The 20,445-nt window shown below is 41.2% G+C and overlaps 1 protein-coding gene and 1 pseudogene across 4 annotated transcripts; one reads left to right on the top strand and one right to left on the bottom strand.

Annotated features, from left to right (window-relative positions):
* The first annotated feature begins 196 nt into the window (after positions 1-196).
* On the top strand, positions 197-313 carry LOC148347992 (U2 spliceosomal RNA; annotated as a pseudogene).
* A 155-nt stretch (positions 314-468) lies between these two features.
* LOC148347991 (zinc finger Y-chromosomal protein 1-like) lies at positions 469-20,239 on the bottom strand. 4 transcript variants are annotated; one of them, XM_088322680.1, is made up of 4 exons: positions 20,055-20,239; positions 13,137-13,352; positions 11,733-12,008; positions 469-2,325 (listed from the first exon to the last, which is right to left on the bottom strand). In XM_088322680.1, the coding sequence occupies exons 1-4, from the start codon at positions 20,077-20,079 to the stop codon at positions 1,064-1,066; spliced, it is 1,779 nt and encodes a 592-aa protein (XP_088178806.1). In that variant the 5' UTR covers positions 20,080-20,239; the 3' UTR covers positions 469-1,063. The 4 variants fall into 4 exon arrangements, with proteins under 4 accessions (XP_088178806.1, XP_088178808.1, XP_088178807.1 ...); XM_088322682.1 differs by having other exon boundaries at positions 13,137-13,406; positions 20,055-20,237; XM_088322681.1 differs by lacking the exon at positions 20,055-20,239 and adding an exon at positions 19,484-19,624 and having other exon boundaries at positions 13,137-13,406.
* Positions 20,240-20,445: the final 206 nt, after the last annotated feature.

The following is a 20,445-nucleotide window of genomic DNA, read 5'->3' as shown; positions in this document are numbered from 1 at the left end:
CGTCAACAAGCGTACACGCCAAAAGTTAAAGCTTTGTATCATCAAAATGAAAGAGTGACCTTACTTTTAATATTGTACATCAGACATGATGTCACCGGTCAAAAGACTGAGTAAACCAAGCTGTCGTTGCTGCTAGTTTGTGAAAGTGTCATGTTGTCTGTATGCCAAAATAAAAGAAAAAACGTTAACAATTACAATACATGAATAGGGATCATTTCTATAGTTTTTGACCCGGAGATGGAATAAGAGCTTGCTCTGTCCACTCCACGCATCGGCCCGGTATTGCAGTACCTCCGGGAACGGTGCATTCGCAATGATCGCAGCAAGGCTTTAAGGCTAGGACCTTAGCTTGGCCTTTTGGCTGAGAGTAAGTGTCCCGGCTCCTAGGCTTTGTAGCGTATTATGAACTGACCGATAACGGATAATGGATAATGAATAACGAAGATAGATCAATAACCCTTAAAAACCCCAAAAAACGTTAACAATTACAATACATGAATAATTAAATGTGCCAAATAAATGACTGATTATGTTCCCAACATTTGTTTTCAATGTATGTTTTTATTTTTGACTAGTCGCACGCAGTCTTTACAAGGCTACTGTTGGCATTTAGGCTACATGGTACACGCAGTTACAGAAAGCGAAAAAAAATACTTTGCTCATATAATAAGCAGTACGGACTTAATGGCAACAATTAAACATTTTTTTATCTTGCCATGTATGAAATGAGCTCTGCAAACGGGAGATTTTTTTACGAGTGCCTCAGTCCGATCTTTTCGCTTTATTACATAAGAACACAACTCTTTTTCTTTGATCAGGAGTATCTGCTGGGATCCTGTAAAACTTCAATTTGCAATTACTAACGTCTTTCCTAAAATTCTGGCACATAAGCATGACGACATTTTAACACCAACTAGCAGCAACAACAGCATGGTTTACTCAGTCTTTTCCACCTTCGGCTGTGACATGACGTAGGGTATTAAATCGTGTATTGGTTGGTAGCCAAATCCAGGGCCAAGTCCACCTCGGATAAAAAAAAAAGCCCAACAGGAAGTGAGTACCATCAATTAGTAGACGCTTTCGTCACCCCCTCCTGTTTTAAATCACGCTCGTCGTCAATATTAAGAAAGAGGATGGGTGGGTCAGTGTCTTCCGGCAGCAGGCCAACGCTGTGCACGCGTTTCTTATGCTGCTGCAGGTTGCCTAGTCGATTGAAACGCGCCGTACATAAGTCACAGGCGAAAGGCCGCTCGCCCGTATGGACGATGACATGGCGTGCCAGTTGCGAGCGGCACTTTTTGTCCTTGCCGCAAATGTGGCACACAAACTTCTGCGGCAGGCGGGTGCCATCGCGGTGGACCACGTGCCGGTGCCGCTTGAGGTGGCTCAGGCGGCGGAAGCGGCGAGGGCAGAAGTCGCAGGCGTGCGGGCGCTCGTCGCTGTGTACAGCGACATGGTTACTGAGCAACGAGCGGAATTTAAATTCTTTGCCGCAGGTGTCGCAAGGGAATACTTTGGCGGGGCGCTGGGTGACCGAATGCAACAGCGCTGACAAGGTGCTAGCGTCGTTTTGGTGTGCTCGCATGTGGTGCCGCTTGAGACATGTCAGGTGGACAAAACTGCGCGGGCACGCTGAGCAGCTGTAGGGTTTGTCACCATTGTGCGAAAGTGCGTGGGCGGCCAAAAGCGCCTGCGTTTTTAGGTGCTTCCCGCACACATCGCACGGAAAAGTGCCGTCCTCCTCGGCGCCGCCATGCACAATCAACTTGTGGCGCTCCAGCTGGGGTCCTCGGAAAAACTTTTTCCCGCAGACATCACAGAGGTGTGTTGGCTGGTCGGCGTGTGTTTGCAAGTGAGCAGCCAGTTGGCAACGGAACTTAAACTCCTTGCCGCAAAAATGGCAGAGCATTGAGCCCGGGCCGCGCCGAGTGCCCCCTTCGCCATCCTGGTGCACGGTGAGCTTGTGGTGTTCTAGGTCGTTGGTGCGCATGTAGGCCTTTGGGCAAAGGTCGCAACGATGGGGTTTGACCCCTAAGTGGATGACCTCGTGGGTTTTGAGCGCTGACCTGCACCGGAAGGTCTTCCCACAGACTTCGCAGAGCCACGTCTGGACCAGGCGCTGCTTCTGGCGCCGGGCTACGCCACCTGGGTGGAGTTTGCTGAGATGGTGGCTGAGATTGTCACGGCGGTTGAAGCGGAGGTCGCAATGGGGGCAGGCAAAGGGTTTCTTGCCCGTGTGGATGAATGAGTGGCGGGCCAGGCTGGACTTGTTCTTCATCACTTGGCCGCATATGTCACACATGATGTTCTCCCCTTCCAATTTCACTGCCAAACATAAAAAGTGGAGAAATAACTAACAGACGGTTATGATATAGTTGCTTATTTTTAACATTCATTCAGCGCAGGGGTCAGGAATCATTTTGACCTAAAAAGCCATGAAAAAATATATATTTTTTCGTGAAAAACACAACAAATTTTAAAACAAAATAAGGCTAGGTTCACACTACAGGTAAATCCGATTTTTCTTTTCTGTATCTGATCTGATTTTTTCACACCAGACAAAGGCCACTTTCATATGTTAAATTCAATAAATTCCTAAACTTTTCGAATGTAACTGCTGTGTAAACAGTCAGGACGCGTTCATTCGTACTGCACGGCGACGATAGACCACAGATGTCACTATTCTGAATTCGGAGGAAGAGGACAAAACACGGAGAGCATTAAAAAGAGGGAAAGTGATGTTTTGGATTTAATGAAGTTGCGCATGCACTGCCTCCGGTAACATAGTTTCTTCCCCACAGCCATTACCACCCTAAACAGACACCGCACAAACAACTGAAAACTGTTGCAAAAAAAATACCTCACACGTATGTAAAATGGTACTCACGTACATGCTGTCTGCACTATGTTTGTTCACTGCTCAACAGACACCGCACAAAAACTGAAAACTCGTGCCAACACTACCTCATACGAAAATAATGTTACTCAAGTCTTGTTCTTGCACATGTCGACTGCACTACGTTTAATGCTCAAATTGCACAATGTCTGACCATTTCCTTTTTTTGCACTATGATGTCTATGCTTGCACCAATGTATATGCGGACTATTTTTGCACCATGATGACTTTGCACCAAATGCAATATTGCACAACCGTTACGATACAACGTTATCACGACAACCCTGTATGTAACATCCCACATGCTGACATTGTTGTGTAAATACCATGTAAATTATAACTATAGCCTTATTCCCCTTGTTTTATAACATTATCTTCTCTGTTCCTTTATCTTCTTGCTCATACCCTCACTATGTGTAAAACTGGAGTGTCATGCCCAATTTCGTTGTCACAATATGTTAGCCCATTTGTAACAATGACAATAAAGGTATATTCTATTCTATTCTATTCTATAGAACAATAAATTCCGCTGTTAACATCCATGAGTACTTCCGCAAACGCTGAGCACATTGCCTGTGAGGTCAAGTATCCTCTTCTTCGCATTTGGAACACCGTGGCACTCTCACAGATTACTTAAAAGTCACATTTAAAATTATAAGTTAACAAAAAAATCGGAATTGAGCAATAGGCTGTGCAGTGCGAACCTAGCCGTAAACGAAAGCACCTAACCTGATATCCAAACGAATGCTAATTAGTCAGTTCATTTTATTTTACTTTGTGAAATTTGCTGATTTCACATGTCACATAACAAACACAGACGCTCCCCTACTTACGAACATTTAAGTTTCAAACAGCAGTACATACAGAAAATAAATTCGGGATATTGAAAAATATCCTGACATTGGTGATAACGAGAATTTGTACTGTGGTGCACCCTTTTCCGAGTAGAGGACAGTGCTGTAGTGCCTCTTTCCGCCGTGTGGCGCTGGGAGAGGTCACTCCGCATCTACCCCGATAGGAAGGATATGATCAGGTTATAAGAACACAGGTAAGTAAATAACAATGATGACAATATTAAATGAGTATGACAATGACTAAAGATGTTAATAGGTGAAAAACAAAAAATGTTCAATGTAATTGTATTCAGCCAGTATGAACCGTAAACATGATATATATATATATATATATATTTATAGGAAATAATTTGACACCCAAACTTTCAATAATGATAAAATGATAGATGTAAAAGAATAGAGTAATAGAGATATTGTAGTGTATAATACAAGGTAATTATAGAGAATAGTTTAAAAAGAAAGAATATGTAAATAACAAGACTAATCATTTCCCGTTGAACATGCGATAGCATAAGGGTAAAAACTCTTTAAGACGTGTAGTTTTGCTCCTAATAAAGCAAAGACGGCGACCGGACAGCAGGTAATCAAAGTACCTGTGAGCAGGGTGACTGGGAACGTCCATAATTTTAGTGTCCATTTTGTCGTTCGTTCGATGAATGGACCAGTTCAACCTCACTACCATTAATTGACAGTGGCACATGCAGGAATGGCTTAGTACGGAAATCTATTATTTCCTTAGTTTTCACCCAAATTCAATAACAGATTACTCTCAAAAGAATATTGCACACAAAAGAGCAGGTGATCTAAATCGTTTCTAAAAATCAAAATTTTGAAATAAGTTTGAAAATAACGACATAATAACACAGAAAATAAACATTGAGACTAGAAATCATTAACAACGTGGCTAATTTGTTTCAGTCACAAAATGAAATGTGCTTTCCGGTTCCGGTTTCCAACATGGCGGCGCGTGTTTACGTTGCGACTAGTTGCTATCCGGCTATCCTACTATTTACCACTGTCCTCCTGCTTTCCTTTTTTGATACATGCGTGGCCAATAAGACCTACAGCCGGGAGGAGCTCATCCGACTGGGTGGGCGTCTAAATTTAGACTTTTCGGGCACTTTCTATACCACCCATGACGTCCCGAATGAGCTCCAAAGGCACTTGGGTTCGCCCTGCTTTCCCGCTCCACCGAAGAAAAAGAAAAATCGAAGACAAAGACGGCGCAAAGACAGAAAACAGAAGCGAGGATGTCGTGCAGGGAAGCGTGTGAAGTTGAAGGAGAGTTGAAGGAGCAATGACATGAAGGTCTGTTTAATCCAACCATCATTTTTTGTCGATTCTGCAAGTCCACCGACACCTGAAGCCCAACGCACACGAACGGCATCTCGTGACGATCTCTACAAAGACTACAGCTAAGTTAAATGATTCAAAGCTAAAATTTGGTCTTTTGAATGTTAGATCGCTTGCTCCTAAAGCTTTACTTGTAGATAATATTATTCGCGATTATAAACGTAACTGTATTGGTCTTTGTGAAACTTGGTTACGCCTGGAGTATTTAGCGCTAAATTATGCTTCTCCCCCAGACTACGAGAGTAGCCATATAGCACGCACGTTGAAAAAGGGTGGCAGTGTCACGCTCATTTCTGAAAAAACGCTCAAATTTACTCCTCGTACCTCTAATAATCACAAGTCGTTCTAGGCTCTTGTTATGAGGTCCGCTCCATTGTCAATTTATGTGATAACTATCTATCGCGCACCAGGACCATACACAACTTTCTTGGGACAAATTTTCTGAACTTTTGTCTGAACTAGTAACCTATGCAGACAAAATTATAATCATGGGGGACTTTAACATTCATATGAACTCCCCAATCAGTTCACTCACTGTTGCGTTTCAGTCTATAATTGATTGGTTTGGTTTTAATCAACTGGTCGATTTGCCAACCCATAAAGATGGAAACACGCTCGACTTGGTTCTGACTCGAGGAGTTTCAACCTCAAACATGACGGTGCTATCGTGTACTACAGTTATCTCGGATCATTATTTAGTTACATTTGAGGTGCTAGCTAAATGTAGTACCAAAAAAACTGAAGGATTCACTGGACGCAATATAAGCACGGGCACAGTTTCTGAGCTCTCTGATATTCTTCCAGGAGCAGTTGCGTCCTTTCCTTCCTACATAGGCTCTATCGAACCACTCCTAAATGAATTAAATGCTACCCTGGCTAGTGCCCTGGATTCAGTAGCGCCCATCCGGCATAAATCACGACCTAAAAGCTGCACACCTTGCTTTAATGATGAAACTAGATCCCTTAAACGAGAATGCAGGAAATCTGAAAGAAAATGGCGTGCTACCAAGCCTGAAGTTTTCCATCAAATCTGGTGTTATAGTTTGTTGAAGTATAAAGCGGCCCTGGCCTCTGCAAAATCAGCCTACCTTTCGAAGGTGATTGCGTCACAAAAGAACAATCCCAAGGTCCTTTTTGACACTGTAGCATCGCTCACAAGGCAACAGACTATCCCAGATAGCTCCACTCATTCTGCCCACGACATAATGGCCTTCTTTACTAAGATCCAAAGCATACAGGAAGAAATTGCTAAAGACAGTATTGTTTCAACACATACTAAAGCACTCAAATCTATAGATGCACGACATGATGGCTGTCCAGGGATTTTGTCCCGTTTTAGTGAACCGTCACTCGATAATCTTAAACAGAAGGTGAATACGGCCAAACCGGCGACTTGCCAGTTCGACGCGCTTCCAGGTTCACTAAGTAAAGGTCTCTTTGGCGTTCTTGCACCTTCAGTTCTAAATATTTTAAACATATCACTCTCCTCAGGTGTAGTTCCGGCTGCTTTTAAGTCCGCCGTCATTAAACCCACACTGAAACGACCCAACCTTGATCCAGAAAACTTATGTAACTATAGACCTGTGTCAAACCTACCGTTTCTTTCTAAAATACTTGAAAAAGTAGTGGCACAGCAGCTGAATGATTTCATGTCCGAGATCAATCTCTTTGAATCAATGCAATCAGGATTCAGGACTAACCACTCTACTGAGACAGCTCTGATTAAGGTAACCATTGATCTTCTGCGGGCAATGGACTCTGGCGCATCATCACTTTTGCTGCTGGACCTTAGTGCTGCATTTGACACAGTGGACCATAATATCTTGCTAGAACGGTTGGAAAAATGGATTGGTCTCTCAGGAAACGTCCTCTTATGGTTCAGATCCTACCTCTCAGATAGGACACACTGCGTTAAATATGGCGAATTGACATCTGAGCCATTTAGTGTTACTTGTGGTGTTCCGCAGGGTCCAGTGCTTGGCCCCCTTCTCTTCAGCATTTATATGCTTCCACTAGGTGATATTATTTGCAAGTATAATATCAGTTTCCATTGCTACGCAGATGACATTCAACTATCTCCCGATGGAGGAATCTGCCACACTAAACTGTGGAAATTTGGAGGCCTGCTTCACTGAGATGAAAGAGTGGATGTCACTCAATTTCCTGCATCTTAACTCTGAAAAGACTGAAATGTTAGTTATTGGTCCATCTAAGTCCCGTGACTTATTCTCTAAAACCGCTGTGAACATAGACAATTGCCACATAACACAGAGCGACTCACTTAAAAATTTAGGTGTCATTTTCGACCCTGATCTTTCCTTTCAAACACATGTGAAGAAAATTACTAGAACCGCTTTCTTCCATCTCCGTAACATTGCTAAAATTCGTCCTATACTTTCTCAGTCAGATGCGGAAATCATAATTCACGCGTTTGTTACGTCCCGTCTCGACTACTGTAGTGCACTACTTTCCGGTCTTCCAATGACCAGACTCAAGAGTCTTCAGCTGGTACAAAATGCTGCAGCGAGGCTTTTAACAAGGACAAAAAAGTACGATCACATCACCCCAATTTTGGCTAACCTGCATTGGCTCCCTGTTAGCCTGAGATGCGATTTTAAGGTTCTCCTATTACTATACAAAATCATACATGTACTTTCCCCCTCATATCTTTCAGATCTGATTTCCCTCTATGTCCCGACCCAAAGCCTTCGTTCCGAGAGCGCCGGTCTCCTGGTGATCCCAAGAGCCAAGAAGTGTTCCGCTGGTTCGAGAGCGTTCTCCATCCGGGCACCGGTATTGTGGAATGCTCTTCCCCCTGAGGTCCGATCTGCAACCTCAGTGGAAATGTTTAAATCTAAGCTTAAAACTCACTTCTACTCTATAGCATACGAATAACCTAAACTTATTATATGTAATAACTTGTGAAGCCCTTAGAGACTATTTGTGATTTAGGGCTATACAAATAAAAATGACTTGACTTAACTTTCTTTTTAAAAGAAGAAAAAAGGACACACAAGTATTAATAGTCAGGCCAGGTCATGTTTATTTGTATAGCCCTTAATCACAAAGGATCTCGAGGGGCTCCACAGAACAAAGACTATTGCAAACCAAAGACTATGCTTGCGTGGGTTTCCTCCGGGCACTCCGGTTTCCTCCCACGTTCCAAAAACATGCATTTCAGGTGAATTGGCCAGTCCAAATTGTCCCTAGGTGTGAATGAGCGAATGAGTTGTCTGTCCCTGTGTGCCCTGCGATTGGCTGGCAACCAGTCCAGGGTGTCCCCTGCCCACTGCCTGATGATTGCTGGGATGGGCTCCAGCACCCCCGCGACCCTACTGAAGATAAGCGGTACGGCTAATGAGATGAGATGAAATGCGAGTCAAGACAATTCATAAGTAATAAGTATGCGTTGTTTTATATTGAATCAATGAGAAAAGATAGTTGATTATGATTATAGAGAGAAGAAATGACAATTAAAAAGTTTTGACGTTGAGTGCCATTTGGCATTTTTGAGATTTTTGATGTTTGGGCAGTGTGATGGTTTGGAATTTTGATGAGGTTAGCCCCAAGGACAAGATCCCCTAGGAGGACAACTGATGCAACACTTAATAATTTTAAATAACAATCAAAAATGACTCAAAGAATTAGTTGTTTTTCAAATCAAATGTGCATTCAAGATGATGTGTCGTAAATTCCAGATGCTGGGGGATGCGAAGCAGACATCTGGTTGTGGTTAGAGGAGATAAAATTTACGACTACTTTAATCCCTAGCGGCACAGCACCAAAGCTATTGGGGGCCTCGGGGCAAGAAGATAAACAAGCAACAAGAAGACAAGGGAAGACCTGCGTCATATCACGTATCCTTTTCATTAAAAAAAAATGGGGGTTAAATTGAAACATGAGGAAATAATATGTCTCAACAGGCGGGATAAAGGATTTCTAATTAGTACAACCTATGTAAAAGATTTTTTGTAGGTCTCTTTCTCTCTCTATCTCTTTCTCTCTCCATCTCTCTCATCCACACAGGAGACGGTGACCCCTGGCGGCCGTTAGAAATAACATAAATTGCCCGCATGACTGAATAAGCCGCAGGGTTGAAAGTTTGGGGAAAAAATAGCGGCTTATAGTCCGGAATTTAAAATAGGTCCAAACAAGTGATGGACCACCCTTCTTTGGTGCAAGCTTTGTTTTCTTCTCGTTTGTTGACACTGTTGAGTCCGCCATGACACTCAATGACCTCACACGTTGGGTGTGGCCTAGTGTGGTGCTTGCAAACTTTGAATCGCGTTTATTGGCTTGTGCTATTATTAAAACTTGCCTCTGATTGGTCGGCGCTTTTAAAACTCGAAATGTAACAATTGTTGTTGGCCAAAACTTTATCACTCACTACAAAACCTCGAAAAAAAAAAAACGCAGTGCTGTGCGGTTTTAGAAGCGCACTACGTTCAAACTTCTGACTTCGGACTGCCGCCCTGCCGACCGCCTTATTCTTCCTCATCACCCCCCAGTACTGCCCACTTTGGGAACCACTGCACAACAGTAAGTCCTCTACACGGAAAAGGGTATTTAAATCAGAGCTGAAAACGAATGTGCACAAGGCAATTCTTGATTCATTTTTATGCACCGTTTTTACAGGCAAGTATGCACAATCCTTGATTGACTTCTAGTAAGAGAAGTCAAACATTTACAATTCATTCACAATGTCTAAAAAATTAAGTAAAATACACATTAGCAAAGGTTTTATTAGTGTTGTAAATTTTAGTCTCAGAATGGCCACTTCTGGAAACCTACTCTTATAAAAATGTGTAAAATACAATGTTTAGTTCTTCAGATTGTGATCAAATTTTACAAGGTACCATGTAAGGCTTCAAGCTATTGTCTCACTGTTTTTTCAGCTAAAATGCCTATTTTACAATCATCAGCAGGCATTTGATTGCAAATAAAATTCAGGCGTGGATAAAAACCCACTTCTATGTGTTCCAACACAGATTACACAATGTTAGTAGCTCTTGTAGTGATTATTTCAGTTTGGGACAACAATTGAGAGTGTTACCTTTCAAAAGAGACCAAAACTATATCCTCCAAATACCGTATTTTCCGCACTATAAGGCGCACCTAAAAGTCTTAATTTTTTTCAAAAGCTGACCATGCGCCTTATAATACAGTGCGCCTTATATATGGCTCAATATTAAATCGCAAGGTCTCGCAACTTACGCAAAAGCCACCGACTCGATTTTCCCCCAAACGTGGAGTAGTCCGCGGTGTATGCTGGGATTTATATACCGGCGTTTCATTGGCTAACGAATGTGTCAATCATCATTTGAATCGATCGCTATTGGCTAAAGTTATTCGGAGCCTCGGATAGGCTAGAGGGCCGAAACAAACCCTGCAATTGGCCGAAAAAGATGTGTCAATCATTAGTTAAATCGGTCGTTATTGGCTGAAGTTATTCGGAGCCTCGGATAGGCTAGAGGGCCAAAACAAACCCTGCAATTGGCCGAAAAAGATGTGTCAATCATCAGTTAAATCGATCGCTATTGGCTGAAGTTATTCGGAGCCTCGGATAGGCTAGAGGGCCAAAACAAACCCTGCAATTGGCCGAAAAAGAGGTGTCAATCATCCGTTAAATCAATTGCTATTGGCTGAAGTTATTCGGAGCCTCGGATAGGCCAGAGGGCCAAAACAAACCCTGCAATTGGCCGAAAAAGATGACTTAATAGCAAGCTTGCTAAACTACGCCATGAAGAAACATGTTTCATTAGTCTGTATTTGAAAATATTTTACTCTCCTGGATTTACTACACTCACGGTTGTAAGAAGACCATGGTTGCGTATCATTATTGAACGTGAGAACTTAGGTGAGCTATGCGGCTTTATATTTTCCCGGTATCTTGTTTTAGAACGATCTTGATGTTGCTGTGATGAGTTGAGTGAATTCAACTCAATTCCAAGTGTTTATTGTCATATGCACAGTAAAGTTGCGAGCGAAAAAGAAAATAGAAACTAAGGAATGTTTGGCATTTCTTGAACCCCAAGACTTTAATTTTCCGAATGATATTTGAAATGATCCAGTTGAGTGACATCGTAAGGACACCGCATCCGCACATGTCTACGACACGTATTTGCTTCTTTGCAAGCTTTGGGAATGTTAAGGGGGTAATCAGTTTGACTGAATCATCTGTCTGTTTTGTCGACGTTCCCATTGTAGCGCCTTATAATCCGGTGCGCCTTATCTATGGAAGATATAGCACCAAAAACTATTTTTTAGAGGTGCGCCCTATAACCCGGTGCGCCCTATTGTGCGGAAAATACGGTACTTCAAGAACAGCATTTAATTTACTACTTTTATTCTTAGATTGGGATTTTAGGGGAATTTTAGCTCTGTTGGATATTACAAAAATGTTGTGCGAGTCATTAATATTGGTGTGGCACACTGATTTACAAGGAAATTTGAAAGTGGCACTCCACACCGAAAAAGTTGCTGACCGCTGTCATAGAGTAATAGTAATGATAAATGTTTTGTAAACAGTAAACATTCTGGTGTTAGCCATAGATCGGACAGGTTTGCCGTGTTTCCAATGACACAACAATAATGACATTTCCAATTCAAAGACAAATACTTTCACTTACTTCCCCCGGACTCCATCTGCACAGACTTGTTCTTTTCAGCCTCTTGATCCTGTCTATCCACCTCCAAATCCTGTAGGTCTTCTCGCCATTTGGGAGGTCGCCTCACCCTCTGCGGCCGTTTGCTTACCAGGCTTGGCGAGGGGGGGGAGATGGCCTCGGAAATGGGATTCTCTTGGTTTTTAACTTCTTTTTTTTTTACTTCTTTGCTTCCATTCAAGTTGTCACAATTATGACTCTTTATTCGTGGTAAATCGCAAATGGATAGGCTGGTTAAGCCTGCAAGAGAGGAAGGAGCAAAAAAAAGAAAATCACAGGGATCATAAATCCTTTTTATGGCAATATTCCAAGCAATTTTTCAGAACTTTTTAAGCCAATTTTTCTTTTTTTCAGTACCATTAAAAGAAGAAATGCAGAGCTAATCAAAAGAACAGGAGCCTAAACCTTAGTTTTAATTCCAAACTCTATCCCCAACCTTATTTTGGAACCCTAAAAGCGGTTTAAAACCCCAACTTGCAGCCCAAACCATAGCTCCTAACCATAGGCTTAACACTGTTTCGAACCATTACCCCAGCTCTAAACCTATTTGGAACCCTGTTTGAAACCCGTATATGGAGCTCAAACTCTAGTTCATAACTCTAAGCCTAACTTTATGTAACCATAGCACCAAACCAACTTCAGAAACATAAAACAAGTTTAAAACCCTTTTTAAAAATCTAACTCAAGCTCCTAGCCCTACACTTAAAACCTTAACCTAGCTCCAATCCTATTTTGGAACAAAAAAAAAAAGGTAAGTTTAAAACCCTTATTTGAAGCCCAAACACTAGCTCCTAACCCTTACTCCCAACCCTAGCCCAGTGCTTCTCCATTATTTTCTGTCACGCGCCTTCTCGGAAAAAGAAATCCACTTGCGATGGTCTCCCTCCAAGGTTGCAGTGAAGTGCTAAGGGAGACTCTTGTTTGTCTCTTTTCGCCAGTCTCTGCATTTTCTTTTCATGGGTTCACTTGACGGCCTGCTACACCTTGTGTCTACACTTGATACTCAATGCTTATAATTTGTGCTTAATGCACGGCATGAAAGTTTACGTAAACAATACACTCCACGCCACTGCACCTTAGTGTAGAGGAGTTGCAATTACACTTTATTCTAGGAAAGTTAAAAAAAACAAAAAAACAAAATCAAACGCGCCCACACCCCCCAAGGTCTCTCCCCTCACTATTTGAGAACTACTGCCCTAGACCAACACCTAACCAGAGAAATATGGCAACAATTTTAAGCATTTTCAAGCGCTTAACCTAAAATCCATACAATTTTCAAACCTTGAAAACACAATATTAAAACTTAAGACTTTCCAAGGATTTGAAGCGTACGAACTGTGATGTCAGAAAAAAGTATAAAAATCTTACGTGTAACGTGACCGAAGCTCCGCCCACGTGGGCGCCTCCAGTATAGCCGCCGAGTCAAAATGTCGGCCTGGACACCGACGTCTCGCTTCTGGGCGATGTCGCTCTGACAAGCCACCTCCTTGGTCTCACTTCCTGGGCCCTCCCATTGGCAGGCCACCTCCTGCAACCTCCTCGCCAGGGCGCCCAGCTCCTCTCCACCTGCAGGAAGCGCCACTGCTGCAGACGACATTGCAGCAACTCAGCTGTATTTCTTTATTGCTCTGTGGGGAACTCGTCATTAAAATTAAATTCAGCGTTAATTATTTGTAAATATTAAATGGCACCATCTAGGCCAGAGTTCCTCAACCTTTTGGAAGCTCGAGAGCTACTTTTTGTTTGCAATGGATCATTTCGCACATCCCCACATGTAAACCATCTGCATGATTGAATAGGTCCACCAGTGTAGTCAAAGGTATTTACCAGGGATCGGGAACCTATGACTTGCGAGCCATATACTCCTCTTTTCATGAGTACATATGTCTCGGAGATAAAACTGGACTTATTTTTGGTTTGAACAATGTTATTGACACTATTAACAGCAAATAAACAATGTGAGGTTGGAATAATTTTTCTAGACACTTTTAATAGCAATTAAGCATATTCACGATTTCTTTATATCTAAAAATATGTCGTTTGAACAATTTTTTTCTACATTTTTAACAGCAATTAAATACATTCACAATTTCATTATATCATATTCTAACAATATGAGGTTTGAACAATTTTTATTGACACTTTTAACAGCAGTTAACCAATGTGTAAAGGGCAATACTATTGTGCAGGGGCATAGCTCTGTCTTCTCAAGTGGGATTTCTTCCCACCCTCTCAAGCAGCATCCTCCAGTCCTCTGCCCGGGATGCCCAGATTGGTCCTTTCACTTCTTGCTTCTACTTTCCACAACCACCCGAATAGCCATGCCGTTGCTGCCGGGACCCCCACAGTGAAGCTCCGGTTCCCTCCTCTGGGTGGGTTCAGACGATTCTTCTTTATGGCTGCGTCCTAGGCTTGCCACTAACAGATTGTATGGTATCTGCAGCCATTCGGAGCACAGCCAAGGGGGGGGGATCTGCCTGCACCTCCTTACCAACAGGTTACTGGAGGTCCAGATGGCATCTTTGATAGCGGCGAGAGTGAGCCAGTCCTTGACAAAGTCGTTCTTTGACTTTTTCGACCGACTCACCCCGTGAAGCACGTACTGTGCGTCAGGGACCTCCCCTGTTGGCAAGTCCAGGAATTTTCCTAGGTGGCCGGCCATTGCCCACAGTATGCGGGGTTTGGGGCTTTTAAGGGTTATTGTTCTATCTTCGTTATTCATTATCCATTATCCGTTATCGGTCAGTTCATAATACGCTACAAAGCCTAGGAGCCGGGACACTTACTCTCAGCCAAAAGGCCAAGCTAAGGTCCAAGCCCTAAAGCCTTGCTGCGATCATTGCGAATGCACCATTCCCGGAGGTACTGCAATACCGGGCCGATGTGTGGAGTGGACAGAGCAAGCTTTTTTTCCATCTCCTGTCTTCTCAAATACACAGTCCAAAAACAACAGCCGGATGCTTTTTCATTAATATACATTTTTATTGTTCCCAAACATTTTGTAGCATTTAGAGCGTATGACGCTCGAATGGAAAAGGAAAATGACAGTCCAAGAGATCAGACAGCGTAGCCAACAATTCCTCCTTTTCCGATGCACTCTCCAATGTAAAACCACATCAGTACTTCAGTAGCCACAAGCCCGTTCCTTAGAGCGTCCTTGACCGTTGTCTGTCCAAGGCGTCCAGTCCGGATGCAATTATTTAATATATTGATAAATTCAGCACAGATTGAAAAAACTGCAAAGTCAATCTACAATAACATACATGGGTTCGGTCCAGTACATTTAGGACACAATTTTTGACTAATGTTTACTGTCAAAGTATCACACCAACAAGCGTGGTGGCGGTAAATCGCTACATAATTCTTTATATGGAAGCGCATTAAACACCATATGTTCATTATGAAAATCCCAATATTAACAATTTACCCAGAAGCTCTAGCAAAACACTTAGAGCAATTTGATTGGGTGATTGGTAGGAATAGACGGAGCTGTACAGAGGACAGGTCGGCGTACTCCATCGGCACTGAAGGTAAATATACACTTGTATCTTTCTAATATTTTGTGACATTTTTACAAAGGAACTTTGCTCGCAACTTCTTTAACAACAATTATTTAGGACAAAACCAAAGGTCAAAATGAGCCTTATCACTCTGAAGTAACCAAGGGACGGTGGTATATTTATAGGTATATTAGTAGGACACTGGCTCGGGCATTATTATTATTTGATTGATTTGATCAAATTATCATAAATCACACTGTGAAATAAAATGTGCCAAAGATTTAGCTTTTATCTGGGGAGACTTTTTAGGCGGTTTTGTTACATTTTGTCTTAAAATATATAGATTGGCTCACTCAGGAAAAAGAAAATATTTTTGTCTTTATGGGTCGAAAAAGTTCCCGAGGCATATTCTATTTTGTAGGGTGTTGAAATGAAAGTGGAAGGTGTATGGGTTTTTTTGTGTGCCTTGACCATTTTTTGTAGGTACTAGGGCTGCAACAAGGAATCGATTAAAACCGCTCATTCAAAGCATTGGAAACTTTGATGTGAAATGAAATGATCTACATTTATATAGCGCTTTTCAAGTCAACGACTTCCCAAAGCACTTTACAATGTGCTCCACATTTCCCAATAGCGGCCTTGCAGCCATCAAAGGCGCCGACCTGCTCATTGGGAGTAGTAGGGGTTCAGTGTCTTACTCAAGGACATGTAACACGGGCGAGCCGGGATTCGAACTGGGATCCCTTGATCCCAAGACGAGCGCTCTACTTCCTGCGCTACTGCCGCAAAAAATTCCGCGGAGTAGCGACGCCCCTTCAAAAATGCTTAAATTTTTTTTTTTAATTATAATTATTTTTTGGACCTGCGAAGCTCTGAAACCGCAAACGTGGAACCACAAAGTAGCAACGGACCTTCAAAAATGCTTTGAAAAAAAAAAAATATATATATATATATATATACATATATACATATATACTGTATTTTTTTTATATTATTTTATTATTTTAGACCTGCAAAGCTCTGAACCCCTTCAAAAATGCTTTAAAAAAATATCTATTTTATTTTACTATTATTATTTTTTAGACCTGCGAAGCTCTGAACCCGTGAAAGTGGAACCACGAAGTAGCGACGCCCCTTCAAAAATGCTTTAATTTTTTTTATTTTTATTTTACTATTATTACTTTTTAGACCTGCAAAGCTCTGAACCTGCAAACATGGAACCAGAAGTAGCGACGCCCCTTCAAAAATACTTTAAAAAAAATGTATTTTACTATTATTTTTTTTTAGACCAGCGAAGCTCTGAACCCGCGAACGAGGAACCAGAAGTAGCGACGCCCCTTCAAAAATGCTTTAAAAAAAAATATATATACATATTTTTTCTATTATTTTATTTTACTAAAAATATGTACCGTATTTTCCGCACTATAAGGCGCACCGGGTTAACGGGCGCACCTGAAAAAATCGTTTTTGGTCCTATTTTTGACATACATAAGACGCACCGTATTATAAGGCACTACAATGGGAACGTCGAGAAAACAGTCAGATAGTTCAGTCAAACATATTACCCCCTTAACATTCCGAAAGCTTGCAAAGACGCAAATACGTGTCGAGAACACGTGCGGATGCGGTGTCCGTACGATGTCACTCAAATGCATCGTTCCACCATTCGGAAGGTTAAAGTCATGGGATTCAAAAATGCCAACCATTCCTGAGTTTCTATTTTCTTTTTCGCTCCCAACTTTACTGTGCATATGACAATAAACACTTGGAATTGAGTTTAATTTAAAAATAGACACTCCATTCCATCCATTATCTGCACCACTTATTACAGAAACATCGAGTTCAGTCTGAAACAAGATACAGGGATAATTTAAACTTGGAGTAGCTCCCCAAAGTCGTTGTCTTCATAATAATGTGCAACCAATGTCCTCTTATATGTGAGTGTAGTAAATCCAGGAGAATAAAATATTTACAAATACAGAAGAGTAAAAAATGCTTTCTGTATGCCGTCAGCCACGTGATATACATATTCATCTTTTTCGGCCAATTGCAGACTTTGTTTTGCCGTTTAAGCCAATGCCAGCCTGTAAATGATAAAAAGGATCCGCCCCTTGAAATCCGAATAACTTTAGCCAATTGTGATCGATTCAACTGATGATTGAAACATCTTTTTCGGCCAATTGCAGGCTTTGTTTTGCCGTTCAAGCCAATGCCAGCCTGTAAATGATAAAAAGGATCTGCCCCTTGACCTCCGAATAAATTTAGCTAATAGTGATCGATTCAAATGATGAAAACGCCAATGAAACGGCAGAGCGCACTTCTTCTACGCGAAAAATGGAGTCGGTGGCTGCTTCTCTTAGACCTTGCAATTCAATATTGATCCATATATTAGGCGCACCGGATTATTAGGCGCATAGTCACCTTAAAAAAAAAAAAAAAAAAAAAAAAAAAAAAAAAAAAAAAGATTTCATGTGCGCCTTATAGTGCGGAAAATACGGTATATATATATATATATATATATATATATATATATATACTGCAAAGCTCTAAACCCCTTCAAAAATGCTTTAGAAAAAAAAATATTATTTTTTATTATTATCTTATTCTACTGTTTATTATTTTTTAGACCAGCGAAGCTCTGAACCCGCGAACGTGGAACCACAAAGAAGTGACGCCCCTTCAAAAATGCTTTAAAAAACAATTATTGTTTTATTATTTTATTTTATTATTATTATTTTTTAGACCCGCGAAGCTCTGAACCCGCTAACGTTGAACTGCGAAGTAGCGAGGTCGCACTGTATACTCCATATCTTTTTCTTTCACTCACTGCTTCTTTTTCTCTCTCTTTTACAATCTCCCTTTCTCTCTTTGATTTTCTTATCTTCCTCTATTTCTGTTTCCTTTTTATTTGGCTGTCTATAACGCTCTCTCTTATACTCACTACAGATTTCTTTCTTTATTTTCTCTCTCCCTATATTTATTTTCCTTTCTTTGACTCTCTTATACTCACAGCCTCCCTTCCTTTGTCTTTATTTTCCTCTTTGTTTCTTTTTATCTTACTCCTTTTCGTCCTCTCACTTTCTCTCACTTTTTCTCACTTTTGGTCTCCTTTTCTTTCTCTGTAACTTTCTTTTTCCCTTTCTCTCTCTCTTTCTTTCTTTCAATTTAGTTTAGGCTTCTTCTCTTTCTCGCTTTATAAGTTTGATCTTCCCTCCTTCACTTTTTTCTTTTTATTTCCTATTATTTAAAAAATGTATATCAAACTAGCTGCTCTTTGCACTGATAAGTAGCAGAAATTTGCTCTCAGTTTGAAAAAGATTGGGGCCCCCTGCTTTAAGGAATAGTAATAACTCACTTCATATTAAACATTTCAGAAAAAGTGTCAACATCATAGGTGTCAAACATGCGACCAGCCAACCGATCGAATCCAGCCCGTGAGATGAGGCTGAGAGAGCCTCAAGAGGAAAAAAAAGTCAAAATACCAGCTGCAGTTATAGATGAGCCAGGCACTAAACCCAAAGCAACAGCAGCTTTATTTTTTGTCTTTCACTGTCTTCCTCGCTCTCCCTCTTTGTATCTTTCTTTCTCTCTTTTTTACTCTCTCTCCCTCCCTCTGCTTTGCTCTCTTTTTGCTTCCTTTCTCTTTCTCCATTACTCTCACTTTCTCACTCTATTTTTTCATTCTCATTTTGTCTTTCTCTCTTTCGTTCTCCCATTTTTCTTTTTTTTATTTCTTCATCTTTTGTCTTCCCTGTTTCTCCTTATCTCTTTGTATGTATTTTTCTCTTCTCTTTGTCTTACTTGATCTACTTCTTTGTCCCCTTACTTTCCCTCTTCTCATGTCTTTCTTTTTTCTCTTTCTTCTTGCTTTCTCTCTTTTCTTTTTCCCTTACTTTCTTTCAATCTGTGTGTTTATGTTGCTATTTTATTAATTTTCTCATGTTTTCTCTCTCTCGCTTTCTCCATTTCTCGCTGTCTGTATTTCTCTCTTCATGTTTTTTATCCCTCTTTAATTTCTTCCTCTCCCTCGTCATTTCTTTCTGTCCAATCTCGTCGACCCCCGTAAGTATTTCTTCCCCGAGCTAAAATGACTTTGTCACCCATGGTCTAAATTAACAAAAAGTAAACTTGGTCTCGGAAGAAAAAGATAGCTTCATGCTAACAGCTAAAAGTATAAGGAACAGGAAGGTTCAAAAACAAGTCATGCGTCCCTACCTGCGTCAGTTTCTCCTGAGAAGACGGAACAAAAACAGGGAAAGAAAAATTTCAAAGAACAATTTTAATACTAATTCTGAAAATAATGTAATTAAAGATGTACACACACTTCTACGTTGTGCTCGCCGCTTTCCTTGCTCGTTAGGATGCGGAAGTTTATTTTTTGCGTGTCATAGCTACGGCGCCCCTTGTGGTGGGTCTTTCGCTTTTGTTGTACAGTGGAACCTCGGTTCTCGACCATAATCCGTTCCAGAACCCTGTTCGAAAACAGATTTGGTCGATCACCAAAAATCGTTTTTGCCATTAAAAGTAATGTAAAATCATTTTAATCCGTTCCAAATCCTTGAAGGCTTACCATGAACGTAAACACTAAGCTAAACCAGGCTAATCGTATGTTCGCGTTTGCGTAATCTTCATGTTAGCGTAATCTTCCGTACGAAAGATTACGCTAACATGAACGTGTAAAAATTAAAAAATCAGGTCGTTTACACGTCAATTAGCACCGGGGTCTCCACAACAAGTGGTGAGCGGTTAAAGGATAGAGAAAAGATTTATGAATAGGATTTCTTACCTTTGTGGTGGTCTGCAGAAGCCATGCTCTATTCCTTCGAAAGAAGAGAAACTCGCACATCTTCTTCACATTTTGCTATTATTTATTTCTTAAATGCTATAGTTGTACCCACTACTCTTCTTTTTTCACATGTAGCAACTTTGCTGCTTGCACCGACCTTCTTCCGAGGCATAATTAGGGGTTAAAACACCGATATTAAAAACGAAAGCAAAAAGAAGTGCGCGGTCACACAACAGCTCTTCACGAGGGGTGGGGGCAATCTACACCCGTACGCCGCTCAGCATCGCCCCTAGCGTACCAGCGTTCGAACTCCTATTTTTTGAACGAAAAGCGAAGCAAGAATTTCTCAAAATTTTTGGTCGAGAACCGATTTGTTCGAACTGAGAGGCGT

This window comes from Urocampus carinirostris, chromosome 18, assembly GCF_059441175.1.
Source record: "Urocampus carinirostris isolate Australia breed hairy pipefish chromosome 18, RoL_Ucar_1.0, whole genome shotgun sequence".
Lineage (NCBI taxonomy): Eukaryota > Metazoa > Chordata > Actinopteri > Syngnathiformes > Syngnathidae > Urocampus > Urocampus carinirostris.
The sequence above is the reverse complement of the archived record's forward strand: the minus strand, read 5'-3'. Positions and strand labels throughout refer to the sequence as shown.

Excerpts from the sequence above, each read along its gene's own strand:
- LOC148347991 (XM_088322680.1), bottom strand. The coding sequence starts at position 20,079 with ATGGCTTCTGCAGACCACCACAAAG. Across the intron at positions 13,353-20,054 it reads TTCTGCAGACCACCACAAAG|CAGTGGCGCTTCCTGCAGGT; the intron begins GTAAGAAATCCT and ends TGTCGTCTGCAG. Across the intron at positions 12,009-13,136 it reads GAGCTTCGGTCACGTTACAC|GCTTAACCAGCCTATCCATT; the intron begins GTAAGATTTTTA and ends CCTCTCTTGCAG.